This window comes from Rhincodon typus, chromosome 20, assembly GCF_021869965.1.
Source record: "Rhincodon typus isolate 14 chromosome 20, sRhiTyp1.1, whole genome shotgun sequence".
NCBI classification, from domain to species: domain Eukaryota; kingdom Metazoa; phylum Chordata; class Chondrichthyes; order Orectolobiformes; family Rhincodontidae; genus Rhincodon; species Rhincodon typus.
Genome location: NC_063351.1, coordinates 28,357,747 through 28,375,554, shown reverse-complemented (window position 1 = coordinate 28,375,554; position 17,808 = coordinate 28,357,747). Strand labels below are relative to the sequence as shown.

The following is a 17,808-nucleotide window of genomic DNA, read 5'->3' as shown; positions in this document are numbered from 1 at the left end:
TATGACTAGAAGCTGAGACATGAGTTGGAATGTAGCTAACTGTCTGGAGCCTGGCTGAGGCAGATGGGCAATAAATGACAGTGGGAAGAAAGCCCTGTGTCCCTCCAGCGCCACAGCAGACAATCAGAAAGAAACTGCCCATTGATCAGAGTCAGACAGCCAATTCATGCAATTGTAACTGCTAATGGCCACTTTCTGCCCCCACCAGCACTTTAGTGGCATTGGGTTAGCCCCTGCTGTGCCCAGGACACTGCCAGAAATATCAAGATATCTTTTCAGAGGCATCCCAAAGGGTCTTTCCTTTATGGTCATTTCATAGCCAGCACAGGAGACCCATGGCAGCAATGGCTGCCTTGACAGCTCTGAGGCTGTCATTGAAGTTTTCTTCCCTCTGTTTGATGAAGCTTCCCTACCAGGCACTGGCATCTTTTGTGGGTACCTCAACGACGAGGAACCTTCTTCTTCTCCCTGCAACCGTAGCAGAGGCCAGGCCTTGGCAATGCCGAGGTTGCTCAGACATTGGGCTGGAAGCTCCCTCAGGCAGCCCACTGTGCTTAAAGAAGGTGGCATTAGCAGGGGACCTGTTATTTACTTATACTGTCTGCTTGTGTGGGCTGGGGTCCAGCTTTCATTTTAGACGTAAGATGAGTTACCTACTGGGAAAATCAAGCTCCAAATTGATCAATTTTCATTGCAACTTTCCCAGTGGAGAGCTTTTGCACAACAGGGTCATATTATTGAGAGTTGAACGTACTTCTTTGTTTCAGATTTTCAAGTGTTTACATTATTTTGCATTTTGTTTTTTTTTAAATATCACCTCTATTGAGCCTTGCTGAATGCAACACAACAAAAGTAATTTATTGGTCTTGAAGTGTTTCACAACATCCTTATAACATAAATGGCAGTACGCAGCCAAGAAGGAAAAACTAGTAAACCTTGTGAATGACACATATAGGTCCGCCTTGTCTGTTATACTTCATAATGGAGCCATAGGATGACCAGTACGTCCATTTCCAAGTGTTGCTAGTAGCTTTATTTTAGCCAGTTTTTCTCTCTGAGAAATATAAGTTATTTCCTTCTTAGCACACCAGTTACCTAAGAAGCCACCAGTGGAATCCTAAGATGCTAGGTGCATTTTATTTTATTTTACAGGAAGCTGCTTGCTAAAGATTTTGCGCAATATGTATATGACAAAGAAGGCAACATGAAGTCATCCCACCCCAAGATTCAGGTAAGTGCACCACAGTTCAGCTGTTTGACCCCTATGTGTCAGCACATCTCACCTTAAGGTTTATTACAGGTCCAAGATCTTTCACTGTATTTAGCCATTTATCTGTTAGCAGACTGAATGATTGTAAGACAACTAATTTAGTTGTGTTCATTAAAAATATTCAGTCTTTCAGAATGATTGTGTTCATTATGGTCCAATTCAATTTTTTTTCAGTTGTTGATTTTTTTAGCCACACTGACTGCTTAGAAAATATGTGATGGCAGATGGGCTTTCTGTTAAAAAAAAGGCAAGAAATTTCAAAGGTTGAAATTCTGAAAAGAATAACTGAAAATACTATTTATGCTCAAGTCAATCAGCATTTGTGGAGAGAGAAAAACTAGCATCGGAACATGTCAGCTGTAAGGTTGTAAAAGTAATTAATCTGACCAACCCTGTTTAGTATGAGCCTACAAAGCAGAACACAAAATTAGGACAGATTAGCACCAAAATGGATTTCCTGCTTAGATACCAGATTTAAGAATTCATCTGTATTGAGTCAGTTGACTTTAATTGACTAGTAGGAGCATAAGTTAGAACAGAGAAAATCAGCCAGGGGTTAGGTGGATTGGCCATGCTAAATTGCCCAGAGTGTCCAGGGATGTGCATGTTAGGTGGAATCACCATGGGAAATGCAGGATTACAGAAATAGGGTAGGGGGATGGGTCTGGGTGGGATGCTCATCAGAGGGGCGCCATGGACTCATGGCCTAAATGCTCTGATTCCACTCTGGAAGGTTTCTATGATTCTATTATCTAATTACCATCCAATAACTGCTACTGATAGGGATTAGGGCGCACAGAACAACACACAGTAAAAGCCTATAGTAGTCACCTTGCTTAAACACGAAGAATAGTCAATTAAGCTGGGATCTGGACACTGATTAGAGCCCATAGACATACCCTCTAGCAGGAAGGAGGAAGTAAATTCATTGCAATTTTCACTGTGGCACTCAATTCTTCACTGAAATCCAAAACTGTATTTTCCTCAATGATGATGCCATAGCAATAATGTCAATCTTAATTGTATTATAAAACCAGTAATTAAAATCTACAATGAATCATTCATTTCAGACACACTGTTACTATCATGGCATTGTGGAGGGCGTAATTGATTCCAAAGTTGTACTCAGCACATGCTCCGGTATCAGGTATTATGTTATAACTGTTTTCATTTTATGGCTAAAAATGGTGTTGTACCCCTAAAATGAGTTTGAAGTCTCACTGACGTCTTATGTATAATACTTTCATTCAAAGCTATTCTGAAAAATAAAATTGCACATATATGGCACCTAATGATAAATATCAGAAGTAGCCGAATTCCAGATTCATTTGAAAGTGTTTCACATTTATTCAGTTACATTTTGATACAGAGCGTCTTATTTTGTTGGTAAATGTTTGTGCACAGCAAGGGAGGAACATTGTCATGTCATAAGACATCAAGAGAACACCAGGTGCATTTTTAAATGTGCTATGGTATCTTTAACACCAGTTTTACACCTGCATCTCAGATTCACGTATAATTCAATGAGTGTTACTTCCAACAATGCAGCACTTCATCAGTGCGGCAGTGGAATATTGACATAGGCTTTGTGCTCAGTTCCTGAAGTCAGGCTCAAACTCATGACATTCTAATCTAGAGATGGGATTTTTACGATGTGACCCTATTTTAAACCCAGAATCTTTAAATAAACTTCTTCTACAGTCAAATCTCATTGTCATATGCAAGGATTTAAGACAAAATATAGTCTTTAATTGATGTATGGTTAGAGGACAGTGGAGGGTAGATAGTGAACCAGACTGTACAGATACAACCCATTTGGCGTTTTATTTTTAATGTGTCCTGCATATTGATGTAATATTTTGATTTAAAGGAAAGAGCTTTTGTTTATGTAGCAGCTGATACCAGGGCATTCAAAGTATTTTACAGCCAATTTATTACTTTTTAAATTTTTTCATTGCTGTAACATCAGCAGCAAACTTACACACTGGAAGTTCCTTCAAACTGTCATGAGATACATGACAGGAGGGCCTTTTAAGAGATGTTGATTGATGGATCTATATTAGCCAGGACACCAGGGAAAGCCCATTTGCTCTTCTGCAAAAAGTCACATGGAATCTTTTATGTCCATCTGAGAAGGTAGATGGAGCCTCCATTCAACCTTTTAGTCAAAAGAAACAATGCAGAATTCTCCATTCTGCACTGAAGATTATATTTCCTGATTTATGATGATGATGGATTTTTCCATCACTTTGACAGATAAGAGTTCAGCAAGGAGGCTAAATGTTCACTGCCGAGGTTGGTGCTGTCTTATATGTGATGTTAAACCAAATTTTGATTTTGTAAACTCATTCAAAATACTACATGTGAAGTCACTATTCGAAATGTGGGCAATGGCACTGGTTCATACATCCTTTAGGAACATCATGCCTGTTCTCCTCAAATGTTGAGACGCTTGATGACAGAGACTTCTCCATTTGAATCAATCTAGGGTATTTAGCTTTAAATGTAGTGAGGCCAAATTACAGACTCTTGAGATTGGTTTTCAGAACATCCTTGAATCTAAAATCATAATTTAGGTGCAGGTATTTGTGTTCAGCTGGCTGTTAAATGCTGCCTTTGCCTTTAAATTCTGACGAGTGCCAAGTATTCTTGTAGGAACTTTGGGGATTAAGAATTTTGTTCTTTTTATAGTTCATTAATAGTTAAACAGTATCTATACTAATCTGGCTATCTAGTCTATTATCATTGGGAAGTATTGTTTAATGGTGGATAGCATCCCTGCCTCTGACTTAAAAGGTCAGGTTTAAGTCCTACTCCAAAACTGGATGGCCCTTGGAGGGTGTGCTTGTAATGTGGTCAAACAGATTAAGTATCAACCTAAAAATCCTTCTGAAGTGCCTACAGCAGATGGTAAAAGCAGGAGAGTCTACAGAGTATCTTAATGTGAAATGGTGCTGCTCAAGCTACAGCGTCCAGCAATAGGCTAATGAACCATTGTAGGAAAAACTTAGCTGTGGAACAGATGCAAGCACAAGCTTCATCGGTTTCATATGCCATTAGGTGTGATGTGAGAAGAGAAGAAGTCTCTTATTTAGTTATTTATATGGTCTAGTTTAATCTAGTTCGAGCATATTTACAGGTAAATAGCAAAGCCTATTGGGCAATTTTGTGGAACAAAGGGGTAGATTTGTTCTTTGCACACAATGAGTGAAAAACTGAGATACAGAGATGAAGTGCTACAGTTCTATTATTTGTGCATGTGTGTGATATTTGTAATAACAAGTTTACTTCCACTTATAGAATCTCTACAGTGCTGAAAGAGGCTATTTGGCCCATTCAGTCCACACTAACCCTCCAAGAGCATCCCACCCAGATCCACCCCCCTACCCTATTCCTGTAACCCTACATTTCCCATGGCTAACCCACCTAACTTGCACAATCTTTGACATTATTGGCAATTTAGTACGGCCAATCTACCTAACCTGCACATCTTTGGACAGTGGGAGGAAACTGGAACACCCAGAGAAAATCTGTGCAGAGACAGGGAGAATGCACAAACTCTACACAGACAGTAGTGCTACTGTGGAATCCAACTGAGCTACTGTGCCTCCTGGTGTCAGAATGTGAGAATAATTACAAAAAGAAAAATTTGCAGTGGAAACCTGGCAATATATATGTGAGAAAAATTGCAAAAAAATTACAATGACAAGAGGAATTAAGGTTTTGTAGGTGGGAACAACTGGAGATCCTGAAGGGCCTAGAGATTAATTTGTGCATGCATCTATTTAAGTTAGTGAAATCCAATTTTGCACCATGGTCTTCAAACACAACCTTAGTAATGCATGCAAAGGATCTAATGTCTCTTTCAGACCTCGGCCATGGATGCATTTGCTTTCAACCTATAACAATATGCCAGCTGCAATAATGCAATATTGAGCACAAACTTCTTGCCTGCCACACTGGTAGGTCAAACACTCATTAAGTGGTACCATTGAATTGCAAGGTTCAGGTTTTTTTTAAATTTCTTACAGATATATAGCGTACAGAGATGTTCAAATGTAGTAATGACATAAATTCAAATTATAAACTGATGAACTCTTTTAAGGAAATAATGGCCAGAAATACCTTTCGGTTGTGGCTCCATAGAATCATCCTTGCTACGATGCCCAGCATTAAAGATTGTGGGGCAGAGGGGCATCTAATATTTCTGGGGCAAGCAGGTAAACTACTTGATACAGTGGCACATTCTCTGGTTACTTTTGATGGGGGCGGGAAAGTATTCCTCAAGGATATAGTCAACCATTTTGCCCTTTAAACTGCTGACAAAGTGTACCACATGAATGCTCATGCAGAGATTAATTGACCTTGATCCACTTCGTGTACCAACCCTTCATTCTTTGGGTTCCAGCTCCTTCAGGGAAGTAGGAACACCTCGATAGGAAGACCTTTTCCATGGTTGCCCTGATATTTGACTTGTGTGAAATGAACAATGGTGTGATGTAAGCTGGTGTGACTGAGCATATGCTGCTTGGTGGAAATTTCTGCTATCTGGTGATAGATAGCACCACTTTCCCACAAAATATATGGGGCAACTATGTTTGGAAAAATAATCCAATTACAATTGTAACTTACAATGATTTATTCCGGTTTGTTTATTTTTGCAATGACACTGAACTATTTATGCACATTTAAGTAGCCTTTACAGAAAGTTTAAAAAGTTTGTGATCTGAAATGCCTTAACACAAACAAGATTTGGTGATCTTGCTTCTGGGTATTAATGCATAGTTTATATTTTTTGTCCACATCAATGACTGGAGAAAAGCACATGTCACACCTGGCAGGCCTGACAGTAGAACTTTCTTGGACACAGTAAGGGCTGCAGAAAATGGAAGCCAAAGTCAATAGATGTGAAGCTAGAAAAGCACAGCAAGTCAAACAGATCGAAGGGGCAGGAAAGTCTATGTTTCAAGCCAAAACATTAACTTGCCTGCTCCTCGGATGCTGTCTGACCTGCTGTGCTTTGCTAGCTTCACATCTATTGAGTAGAACTTTCTTTATTTGCTGATAATAACAGACTGTTTCAAATGCTGGTGAACATGGAAGTCAGGTACATTATCAGAGTTCAATGTTGTGGGCAATGTCCTAAATTAAATAAAAGCAAAATACTTCAGAAGCTGGAGATCTGAAATGAAAACAGAAAGTGTGAGAGAAATTTAGCAGGTCTGGCAGCATCTGTGGAAAAAGAAACAGAGTTAATGTTTCGAGTCTAATTGACTTCTTCCATATCAAAGCAGTATCTGATGGCCAATTGTCTTGTGGAAAGTATTTGCTTTTGGGCTGTAAAAATGCCACATGGAATGTAGCTGGCCTAGATTGACCAATGAGGAGGGTGAGGTTTGCTCAACTTGACAGTGATTAAGCATTTTTAGGTCCTACATAAGATAGTTTTCTTCATATCTTCCAGAAATACCTGCCTTGAGCATGCATTGTGAAATTGCACAAAATGTGGTTTTACATTTTGGAAATATTTTCCTCTTGTTATTCAACTCAGTTGAGTGTGTGTGTGGGTATATTTGTGTGAATGTCTGTGTGTTTGCATGAACTCATTTCAAAAATAACTAGCTATGCATTCAAAGATTGGTTCTATGAGTCTGATAAGGTTTATTATTGTCACATGTACCTAGGTACAGTGAAAAGTTTTGTTTTGCTTGCAGTACAGGCAGATCATACCACACAAAGTGCGTAATGGTAATAGACCAGAGCTAGGAATACAATTTTACGGCTGCAGAAAAGGTGCACAAAAGCAAGATCAACATTAGATTTGAAATTTGAGAAGTGCATTCAGAAGTCTAATAACAGCGGGGAAGAAGCTGTTCTTGAATCTGTTGATATGTGTGTTTAAGCTTCTAGATCTTCTGCACAATGGAAGAGGTTGGAAGAGATTATAACGGGGTAGGAGGGGTCTTTGATCATGTTGGCTGCCTTTCTGAGGCAGCAAGAAGTATAGATGGAGTCTGGAAGCAAACCATCATGGACATAGTCCTTTAATGGCTTCATCACAATAACTCGACAATGTGTATTCTTTATCCTTGTGTGTGTATTACAGAGGAATTATTTTGATTGGTGAACGAAGTTTTGGAATTGAGCCATTGGAAAACTCATTTACCTTTGAACACCTAATTTATCGACTACAGGACGTGCAAACAGAACCGTTTGTGTGCGGAGCACCTCATCACAGTCAATCAACAAACGATGATGGTCATTCGAGCTATGGGAGCTTGGTGCAGCACCTGAGAGTAATTGCAGTTTTATTTAATTGTTTCATTGTCTAATAACAAACAAATTAGAAGCGTCAAGTGACAAAATAAATCATAGGTTCCTGAGCAGTTTAGAAGCAGCATTAATCGATGTTTAATTGGATAAAATCAGAAGTGATAAAAATTGGACATACATCTTTGAAGAATGCAGTGTATCCAATTAAGCAGAATACAACATGTTCTAACAAAAGCATAAAATTAGAGCTGAATTTTCTCAGGGAAGATCATAACCAGCAACCGGGCTTGAAAGTAGGATCCAACCCCTGGGAGGGCATTTTAGCAGCAGCATCAAGTAAAAAGCCACAGCTTGGAACTACCATACAATTGAGGATGGTAGCCTAAGCCCAAAGCTTCTGGCCAGATCAGAGAGCCAATAGTTTAGCAGCTTTGCAGCCACTGCTGAGATGGCAGGTTGAAGGAGAACCGTGCCCTCAAGGTGCCTGTGAAAATGAGCTGTTTAATGTTAATAGCAGGTGCCAGGCAGGTCCTGGCAATCAGAGAAGGGGGTTCTTAATTGACTGACCATGGTCTGTATGGGAGTAGACATTTCTGCTATAGGTCTCTCACCTTGGGCCACGTAGCAGCCAATAAGGAAGGTGCATCCCTTGGAGACTGTCAGGGGAAAGTACTACTAGGGGTGAGAGGCAGCATTTTACTGGTGATTTATGTTACCCAATTAACCTTCTGACAGGAGCTGAATCATATTCCCATTGGTGGTAATACACCACATTGGTAGGAAAACATTGGGCTCCCATCTCAATGCCTTACACTAGTATGTTACCAACCATCACACCTCATAGCCCATTATTTTTGGTCCAGAAACATTTAGCCCTTTGTATTCCCATAATTGTTCAGCCAGTTTGAGTGTTAATGTCCCTGTCTAAACCATTAAATGATTTTAAATTTACCCACCTAGTGGCAATTTAACCACAATCAATTAGATGCTCTCAGGATTTAGCTGTCTTCCTCTCTCCCACACCTTTGATGGTCTGCATTGCCCTGAATGGGTTTTGCACATAAAATCAATGAAAAAACATGGGTAATTTACTGGTGGTGGTTAACAGATGAAAAAAAGCACCACAGATGATTTGGTATCGAAGAAAGAAATCACTCAGTTGCATGTAACAGCTTCTGGCTGTTGAAAGAAACAAAGGGAAAACAAATTAAATGCTTTCAGCAGCTCTTCTGAGCAAGTAAGGCTGGGTTCAAGTCCCACCTGCTCCAGAGAGGTATAATAACATTCCTGAACAGGATGATTCAAAAATATCTCAAATGTTGTCAGTTACCTGGATTGGAGTTGACCTTCCCCAATTTTGACCAGATGAGGCCACAACATCCTGTATTTCTTGATTGGGTTTGCATGTGAACATATCCTTAACAGTCCTTTATTGACGGTCTTAACATTTAAGCAAAGTTAACAAATAAATATGGTTCAGAATGCATGCATGTTTTGTATATTTGGGTTTATTATAAATATACACTGCAAAGATTGTTCTAACATTCTGTTATCCAATTGTGCCTTAAGCTTAGAGATCCTGCAGTCATCAACATTCTCAACAGTAATCACACAGGGAATCCTGACTCACCTCCGAATGCAAGCCCCTTCCGTTTATGTGACATCTCCACACTTAGCCTCAAAACAAAACTCCTCCCATGTAAAGAGATGCACTGATTTCAATCCCACAAAAGTTCTTTGTGCTCAATTCCAAAGCCTCACAAGCTGACTGCAAAGGGATGAGTGTGCAAACAATAAGAGCATGTGCCTTACAGCTTAAATTAATTTTGCTAGTGTTGCATTTTTAACCTTTAATCAAAATCAATCCTTTTACAATGCAGTTTTCCTCTTAGCAAGTGGAAGATAGACAAAGATCAGTCTTAAAAATACATTCAGTCTTTTCTTTCTGGTTGTTTTGGAAAATCACCTTTAGCTGTTTCAGAGGAGTACATTTGTTGGGATGTGTTCTAGTCAGTAATGCACTGGGTAATAAAAAAATGTTCAAATCCATTTTCAATAATGAAAAGATAGTGGTATCCTGTTATATAGCAATAAAAGCTAACAACACAGACAAAATGTATGCACATTGATACTGTAATTATAAAATAAGAATTATTCTGTAAACAGAAGGCTGCAAAGCAAATTATTGCACCTTATATGCAAGCTGCATAGTTAAAAATCAGGTATATATAGAATTTTCCAATAAAGTATTCATCTAATATTATCTTCATGTTTAACCATTAGAAAAAGCGAGCTGTTTTACCAACAACCAGATTCGTGGAGTTGGTTTTGGTTGTTGATAATGATAAAGTAAGTATCAATTTCTTCAGAGGATTCAAAATTATAGTAAAAAGGATATCACTGTCACTAAATCTACTGACGTTTGGTCATGTCTTATGTTTTTCAGTATAATTTGCACAACAGGAATGAAACTCTGATTCAGGAGCAAATGGTTGAACTGGTTCATATCGTAAATGGAGTATGTATGGGTTTTTTAGGGGGTCAACTTTCAGTTATTTAATCTAGATGTGACATTCCTGACTTTCAACATTCTATCTTTTATCACCCTAGAGAGACACAAGGTTTCATATGTTGTGGAATTGTAGCAGGCATGGTTAAAGGCATGAACCAGTGATTATAGATTTTGTGTGGTATCACGCTATGTATGACGATCTTTAGAGATGGCAGGAAAGGTTTAGAAGATCAATGATCACATGGATTACTGTATATTGGTGGTGTGCATCACATCCCTTTATCCATTCTGTACCTCATTAGGCACTAGGCCACCAGGTTGACCATGATTAATCAAGGCAATGACCTAAAGAATGAACCAAAGAATTGCTGTCCCAATCAGCACCCTCTCCTTACACAGTATAAAATGCTTTTCCCCTTTACATTGGTATTCTTGTGAATGGCATGATGAGTGCAAGATGAAAATCTTTAACAAAATGTATATTTTTCTCAGCAATATTCAAGTCCTGTGCTATCAAATGACTATTTAGAAAACTAATTATCAATCAAAAATACTTTTTTTTAATCATTTGTTAGATGTACAGCTCTCTAAATGTCCGTGTCATACTGACTGGGCTTGTGCTCTGGAAAGATAAAGATCAGATTGTCATCAATGGAACTGCTGGAGATGTTTTGGGCAGATTTGTAAGATGGCGTGAACGAGTCCTGATCCCTGAGAAGCGGCATGACAGTGGGCATCTTATTCTGTAAGTTTTTCTATAAGGGAAATTCATCTGGTCTTCTTCAACTCTGTTGCAACAACATTAATGGAAACCTCTTTAAGCACTTCAACATGTATGTATTCCATGTTTTAAAAAACTTCTTCAAAGGTTTTATTATGAAACCATAGAAAGAAGTGACCTACCAGATGTGCTGATTAATACTAATTAGTGCAAAAGAAATGAACCTAAACTGTCAACAGTGTATTGAACAAGTTACTTTTGTTTTGCCTTAAAGGATGAAGGGAGTAATTGAGGCTTGGATGAGGGTGTCATGGAGGGAACTGTTTCTTCAGAATGCTGAAGGGGGAGTTTGGTAATGTTTAATCAGAGTTTGGTAATGGCTTCATGCTGGAAGAAGCAGGATTAGCAGAGGATGATTTGTTGAATAGAGGCTGATGGAATGCACTGAGTGCATGGGAGGAAGGTGATGAAATGAGAGCAAAGGTTTGAGAATTAGAGCGCACCCAGTCAAGTGCAACATTGACAACCATTGTGTAGGAGAATCCTCATGTATTAGAATACATACTGGAAGTGCTGGGTTTTTGTTCCTGGTCTAAAACGTGGTTCTCCAACCAGCACAATGTTTAATATGAACACAAGTAATTTCAGACATCTTTCAAGTGTTGCTTTTATATTTAATCTGCATTTTGATCATGTTTAATATTAATTAATATAGGCATGCTGCAGAGGATGTCAGTGCTAAAGGTTGCAGTCTGTAAAACTAACCATGTATCCATGGATTATCTTTAATGTGAATCAAATATATGTTTTGAAGAAAGTTATAATAGTTTAATAAAAACCAAAAGAACTGAAACAGAGTTAACGTTTCAGGTCCGGTGACCCTTCCTCAGAAGGACTCACCAGACCCGAAACATTAACTCTGTTTTCTCCTCCACAGATGCTGCCAGACCTGCTGAGCTTTTCCAGCAACTTTGTTTTTGTTATAATAGTTTAAGTCTTGCAATCAGCTTTTGTGTATTAACAGAGAGCTATGGGGTTGATGTTGAGTAGGTGCAGCCTTGGTATTGTCTGATTTTCACAGCCTCAGCACAACAGGAGCACAGCAACAGTGAAACAAAAATGGCCAAACTCATTGAAATAGTAGTCACTATATCGAGATTGGCAATCAGGATTTTCAGACAGACAGACCAAACTGAATTGTTTGTAAACTTTATCTTAGTTTCTTTTAAGATAAATATTACTGGACTTTGATTAATTTATACTAATACTTTATTTAATATTACTGCCTTCATCTCCTGGTGATATTGGATAAAGTCGAAGTGCCTGTTTGTGGGGTTTAATAGCTCTTCCACTCTAAGAATAACCATTCTTTTTAAGTGAATCTACAATAGTGTTGCCTCAGCATGATGACCTGATCTTGCCTTCAGCATGAGTCACTGGACAGTGAAGTTTGAGAAACATGGGTGGAATTTTCATAGATGGATTGTGGTCCTGATGTTAGCCTCAATTCTGTCTCTGGAAGCCCCATATAATTAAAGACAGTGCGTGGACCAGGAAAGAAGAATGCCCAAAGGGAGGGTCCACAGGGATTTATAAACAGCATGCCATCAGGAATAGTGGGAGCTGCTGGCCGGGAATGGGTAGGATGTAAATAATGGAAGTCGTTCCCTGTGGTGTTGTGAAAGATTTTAAATTCCACGTGGCCACAGATGTCAGGCTAGTGGTACGGAGGGGAATTCATGTCAGTCTATAGTGGAGGGGGGGAAGTGAGAATGAGTGACAATTGCCCCAACCAGCTGCTTGGAGGAAATCTTCAGCTCAGTGTTAGGCTCTGACCTCTGCAAGGGGGGGCATTCATCTGTCAGTAAGATCCTTTCAATGAGTTCATTAATGGATCCAATGGGGCCTTGTCTCTGCCAAGTGAGTGGCCTCTAGTACATTGACCACAAGATTGCTCCAAGGTGCACACACCAGGTATTTGATCCAATGTGTTACTTCAAACTTTGGTCCTGGCTCCAATCCCTAACCCACCTATGTGGTTCTGAAAAATACCAGCCAAGAACGACAGTTTCAAGGTCTTCTTCATCACCCTAGATTGAAATCAGCCAACTCAGTACAAAACCAGATATTGATCATGGTCATTATCATACTTAACTGGACATATAAAATTAAGCAATTTGCGATGTTACAACAGGGAATGGCCAAAACCCTCTGATAATTAAACTAAAACACAAGCCCCAATCTGTAATGACAAGAGTAGGGGTTCCCCTCTAATTATTACCCCCAAAAAAACCCAGAGAGGCTCATCTTTCCCTTCATAATCTATTAAAAGAATGGTTAAAAGAAAGAAAATCCCTGATCTCCACTTTACAATTAGCAAAGAAACAATTTATCTATTTAACCCAGCAATGAACAAATTAACAAAATTACTAACAAATTGACAATTCCCCTTTCAACACCTAACTACTCCCTAACTGGTCTAAAGTCTACTGGAATGTTGTTTAAATAAGGACAAGTCCCACTAATACAAACCCAATTAATAAGAAGCAATAAATTATAACTTAATCTCTCCAAGTTTGCACAGACTCTCTCCTGGAATATCCTGTCATCTCCACCCTCTTCACAAATTAATTCTGCTGTCAGGAATGTTTAATCTCTATAATTTCTTCAATGAAGACTTTGAGCTAAAATACCACGATACCTTTGATTAATTAGATGGGCTTTCTCTAAGAGCTGAATGCTGCTAACTCTGGTATGTGGTAGTTGGCACTCTCCAGTTTTCCAAATGCCCTCATCTTATGTACCTGTAATGACATAATCAAATTCTTATAATATGATTGGTTTCAGGTTGTCAACGCCATCAGATTTAAATTCAATTGGCTTTCTGTATCTAGTTGCTTTGTATAAATTAATTGCCTGAATTCAAACTCGTTGTCACTACATCAAAACAAGACTGCTGTTTCGGCAGTCACCTGTAAGGCTTTGATACCTTTGTTTCACTTTGATGCTCTGTACTGGCAACTTCAGCTGCTGTTCACAGACATACATACTTTTTTTCAAATTTCTAAGTACAGACTAAGCGTAAATCTCTTAAAGGAACTACACATTTTAGCTTCCTGCCTTCCACTTCACAATTACTCTACCCAATTTCATAACAGTAGTACAAAGCAAATATGTTATCAGGTTTTGCATTACTTTAAAATACGTCAGACTTAAGGAACAAAGGCCAACATTGTATTGACAGAATATGATGACTTGACATGGGCAGAAAGACAAAACAAGTACAGTTTTATTTGCCAATTATACCAACACACCTTTTATTCAGACCTATTGAAGTCAATGGAGTTAAATGTTGGACAGAATGTATAACAGTCAATTGAAATGACACAAAAAGCTACATCTAGGATTGTTCTACCTTCATGATCAATATTTTCAAATATCTTGCACTGCAAACATATGTTTAGATTATTCTCTTGGAGAGTCAACAGAGATGTATTTTTAACTTTGAACAATCAGATAGCCTGTAGAGCTAAACCAGTTTGTTCAGGTATATTAACAGTGACATCTCTTGTTTCATTGTTTTCTCTCTGTTTCAGAGGTAAAGCTCAGTTCAGTGGAATTCTAGGCTTGGCCTTTGTAAGCACAGTCTGCTCAACCAGGCTTGGAGGTGGAATTGATGTTGTAAGTGATCTGCTTTATTGCTATAGGACAACCATTGACTAAATTGGACTTTGAGGGCTGATTCAATAGGCTCACGGTGGGTAGCAGAATTGGGGAAATTAACAGGCTTAGCACATGGACCTCAGAAAACAGTGCTCCAAAGGCAGGATCTTCCTTAGGGTGAGGTGGGGGAAAAGTGAGACTGTGATGCAGTCAGATCATCGGCCCCAGGCACAGATCCAATGTGATTGCATGGATGGCCAAGTGGCAAGGTGGGATCTTTAAGAAGTCTTCTCTGGAACTTAGTCCCCATTGTTTTCTGAAATACTGGGCCCTCTAACTTTCAGTCCTCAGCCCTTCACTCACTCCCCATTACCACTCATGTATTCCATATCTAATCCTGTCTGCCACCAACCAGTATATTGCCCCTTACAGTCCTCTTGCCAACTCATGGCACTTTCAGATCATTCACCCAGTATGCACTTAGCACAGATCCAATGAACCGTGCAGAAACACTGGCATAGATGGAATTGCATGAAAAGGCACAACCTAGTCCTAATTTTATTTGAAAATAACTGCTTTTATTACAACCCCAAGGAAGTGTCAGTCAAGTAGGTTATACCAATAATGGAAATTATAAGCTCCTGACATCTCTCGAACTTGTATAAATAAAAATCGAACCATTGACAAAACAGATCAAGGAAGGGAAGGCTTATAAATCTGATGATAAACCCCTGGATGACCTTGGAGGAATTCAGCCAGTATCTGGCGGTGACCTTTGCTCAGGACAATCATTCTTGCTCCCCATAATAATATGCTGTCCTCTACTGCGATCTGGTTTCTCTGGTTCCAAAAAGGTTTCCATTCTCGTTGTGACAGCCCTTTGGTTTACCCTGCCAACACCAACTGTTTCAGTTTTGCTAGGACCGGATCTTTCTGCATCCAAAGTCTGATATTGTCAGCTGTGATTGGAAGTGTGTCCAGAAAATTTAAAACCATCACAGATTCTTCAAGTGGCAGTACCACCTGTGGTGTGTCTGCCAGCATGAGGCAGCTCAATGCATCCGGATTTGCTACTTGGCCTCTCGGACAGTGCTTCAACTTGTAATTATACGCACTTAGTAGAGCCCACCACTGACTTCAGCCTAAAGCAATGGGCAACACTGCCTTGTCCACTTTAAGTAGACCTGGCAGGGGTTTGTGGTCTATTATTGTTACAAATTTATGTCCGTAAAGATATTGGTGGAACTTCCTGATTCCACATGTGACTGCCAAACCTTCCTTCTCTATCTGGGCTTATTTACGCACTACATTAGCCAAAGTTCTGTGAGCATACGCTATTGAATGTTCCTCTACATTGGGCCACCTATGAGCTAATACTACCCTGATGCCGTATGGGGAGGCATTGCATATCGATACAAGATCTCAGTTGAGATCATAGTGTGTCAACATCTTAGAGGATGACACCTGTTTCTTCACTTCCCTGAAAGCTACGGCTTGGCTATGGCTTACCTTGCAACTCACACACTCGATTTGCCACATTTTCAAATAATAAAGTCAATTGTATTGCCTATTGAAGCCCAGATGGGCTTCGGTTAGTAGGTGCTTTTGCAATAATCCCACAAACCAAATGGTCTGTCAGCATCTCATTAAGGGTTAAACTAAAGTCACATGCCTCTACTAATCATCTTAACCTCATCAAAAATCCCGATATGGATTCACCTGGTTCCCAAATTGTCGAGTAAAACCAATAGCATCTTAGAATTAGAGGAGGCTTGGGATCATAATATTTCCTTAGCTAAATCCATCAACTCTTGAATGGTTTTAGTATCTGGTGCCTCGGAAAGTTAGAATCCTAATAACCAAAAAAACTGCGGGTCTAGTCAAATTACTCATTGCTTTTCATCTGCCCAATGTCATTTGCCTAGAAAAAATAACATATTCTTTCCACATACTGGGCCTAATCTTCAACAGCAGGATCAAATGAGTCAAGGTTTCCAAATAACAGCATGATGCCAGAAATGCTTACCGCAACTCAAAGATGATTGTTGTGAGCGAGTTTCCCCAGGAATGTGCTTTTGTCTTGTTGCCACTGAAATAACTCCACAAAGGTGGTATCTCATCAACAGGTTACCCTTTATTTACACATGGAGAGCCCTTGACATAGAGCCAGCTCTCAATGTGAACAAGATGTTTGACATTGTTGTTCTTATCTAACAGTCTGAATCAGGGAACTTATATTCTATGAGGTCCACTCGGCTGACCTCATTACAATCACTACACTTTGAATATCACCATTACCTTGTTAAGCAAGACCTTGATTTAAACATTATTGTCCTTGTTTTCAAACACTCCGTGGCTTTGTCCTCCTTTGACATATGTGTGTTCCTCCAATTCTGGCCTCTTGAGCATTCCCAATTTTAATGATTCACTGTCAGTGGTCCTGCTTCAGTTCCTTGTGTTCCAAGTTATAGAATTTCCTTGCAAAAACTATCTGACTCTCTCTCTCACTTTTTTCCTGCAGGGACACTTCTGAAAACATACCTTTTGACCAAGCTTTTGGTCATCTGACCTAATTGATTAAGATTTCAGATTTGGGTTTGAATTCCTATTTCCAAACTAGGTCACAGGAAAAGTTACATACTCACATACTTAAAACCTACACCTGACCAAACATTTGTCCTAAAATTACCTGTCATGGTTCGCTGGTCAAATTTTGTTTGTGAGACTTCTGCGAACTGTCTGAGACATTTTACTAGATTCATAATGCTATAGCAGTATAAGTTGTTCTTGTTCTAAAGGTATTTTTCCTCTAATCAACCAAATCTATTCCTTTTTCAACTAGTTTCATAACAGCAATGTGCCGACTGCAGCAACAATTCTTGCCCATGAATTAGGACATAACATGGGCATTAGCCATGATGATCAACGAACATGTGATTGCCCAACTAATCGCTGCATAATGTTCAGTTCAATTTCGTAAGTATGCAACTGGCTTATTATGTGAGAAAAGGATATTATTTTCCATTTTTTTCACTATAATACTTAAAATCAAATTTCAAATAAATGTCAATTACAGCTTACAGGAATATAAAGACAAAGCTAAATGCTAAGGAAAATTCTGTGGTGACATGTTACAGTTCACTCAGATATAGAAACACATTACTTACTCTGCCTCAACACCTTTCCTGAGAAAGGAGTGTAATTATTTCTGAACAGGGAAAAGATGGAACTGAGTTAGTATAGTTGATGCTTTCAAGATTATAGATAAAATTAACAAAGTTATCCAGACAAATTATCTGCTAGGTTGAAGAATTTAAATTACAAAGACACATTAAAATAAGGAAGACAAGGAAAGAAATGTTGAAAATG

General features: G+C 39.0%; 1 protein-coding gene across 3 annotated transcripts in view; it reads left to right on the top strand.

Moving 5' to 3' along the window:
- Positions 1-1,149: 1,149 nt before the first annotated feature.
- LOC109927458 (disintegrin and metalloproteinase domain-containing protein 9-like) overlaps positions 1,150-17,808 on the top strand; it is a 40,170-nt gene continuing 23,511 nt past the window's right edge. For 2 of the 3 annotated variants that reach the window (XM_020527481.2, XM_048608660.1), the window contains exons 1-8: positions 1,156-1,231; positions 2,341-2,417; positions 7,377-7,566; positions 9,827-9,892; positions 9,990-10,061; positions 10,631-10,800; positions 14,373-14,457; positions 17,282-17,415. In XM_020527481.2, coding sequence (XP_020383070.2) covers positions 1,205-1,231; positions 2,341-2,417; positions 7,377-7,566; positions 9,827-9,892; positions 9,990-10,061; positions 10,631-10,800; positions 14,373-14,457; positions 17,282-17,415 — 821 coding nt within the window. In that variant the 5' untranslated portion in view covers positions 1,156-1,204. Of the gene's footprint in view, positions 1,232-2,340; positions 2,418-7,376; positions 7,567-9,826; positions 9,893-9,989; positions 10,062-10,630; positions 10,801-14,372; positions 14,458-17,281; positions 17,416-17,808 lie in introns of all 3 variants that reach the window. The other variant, XM_048608661.1, reaches the window with a different exon arrangement.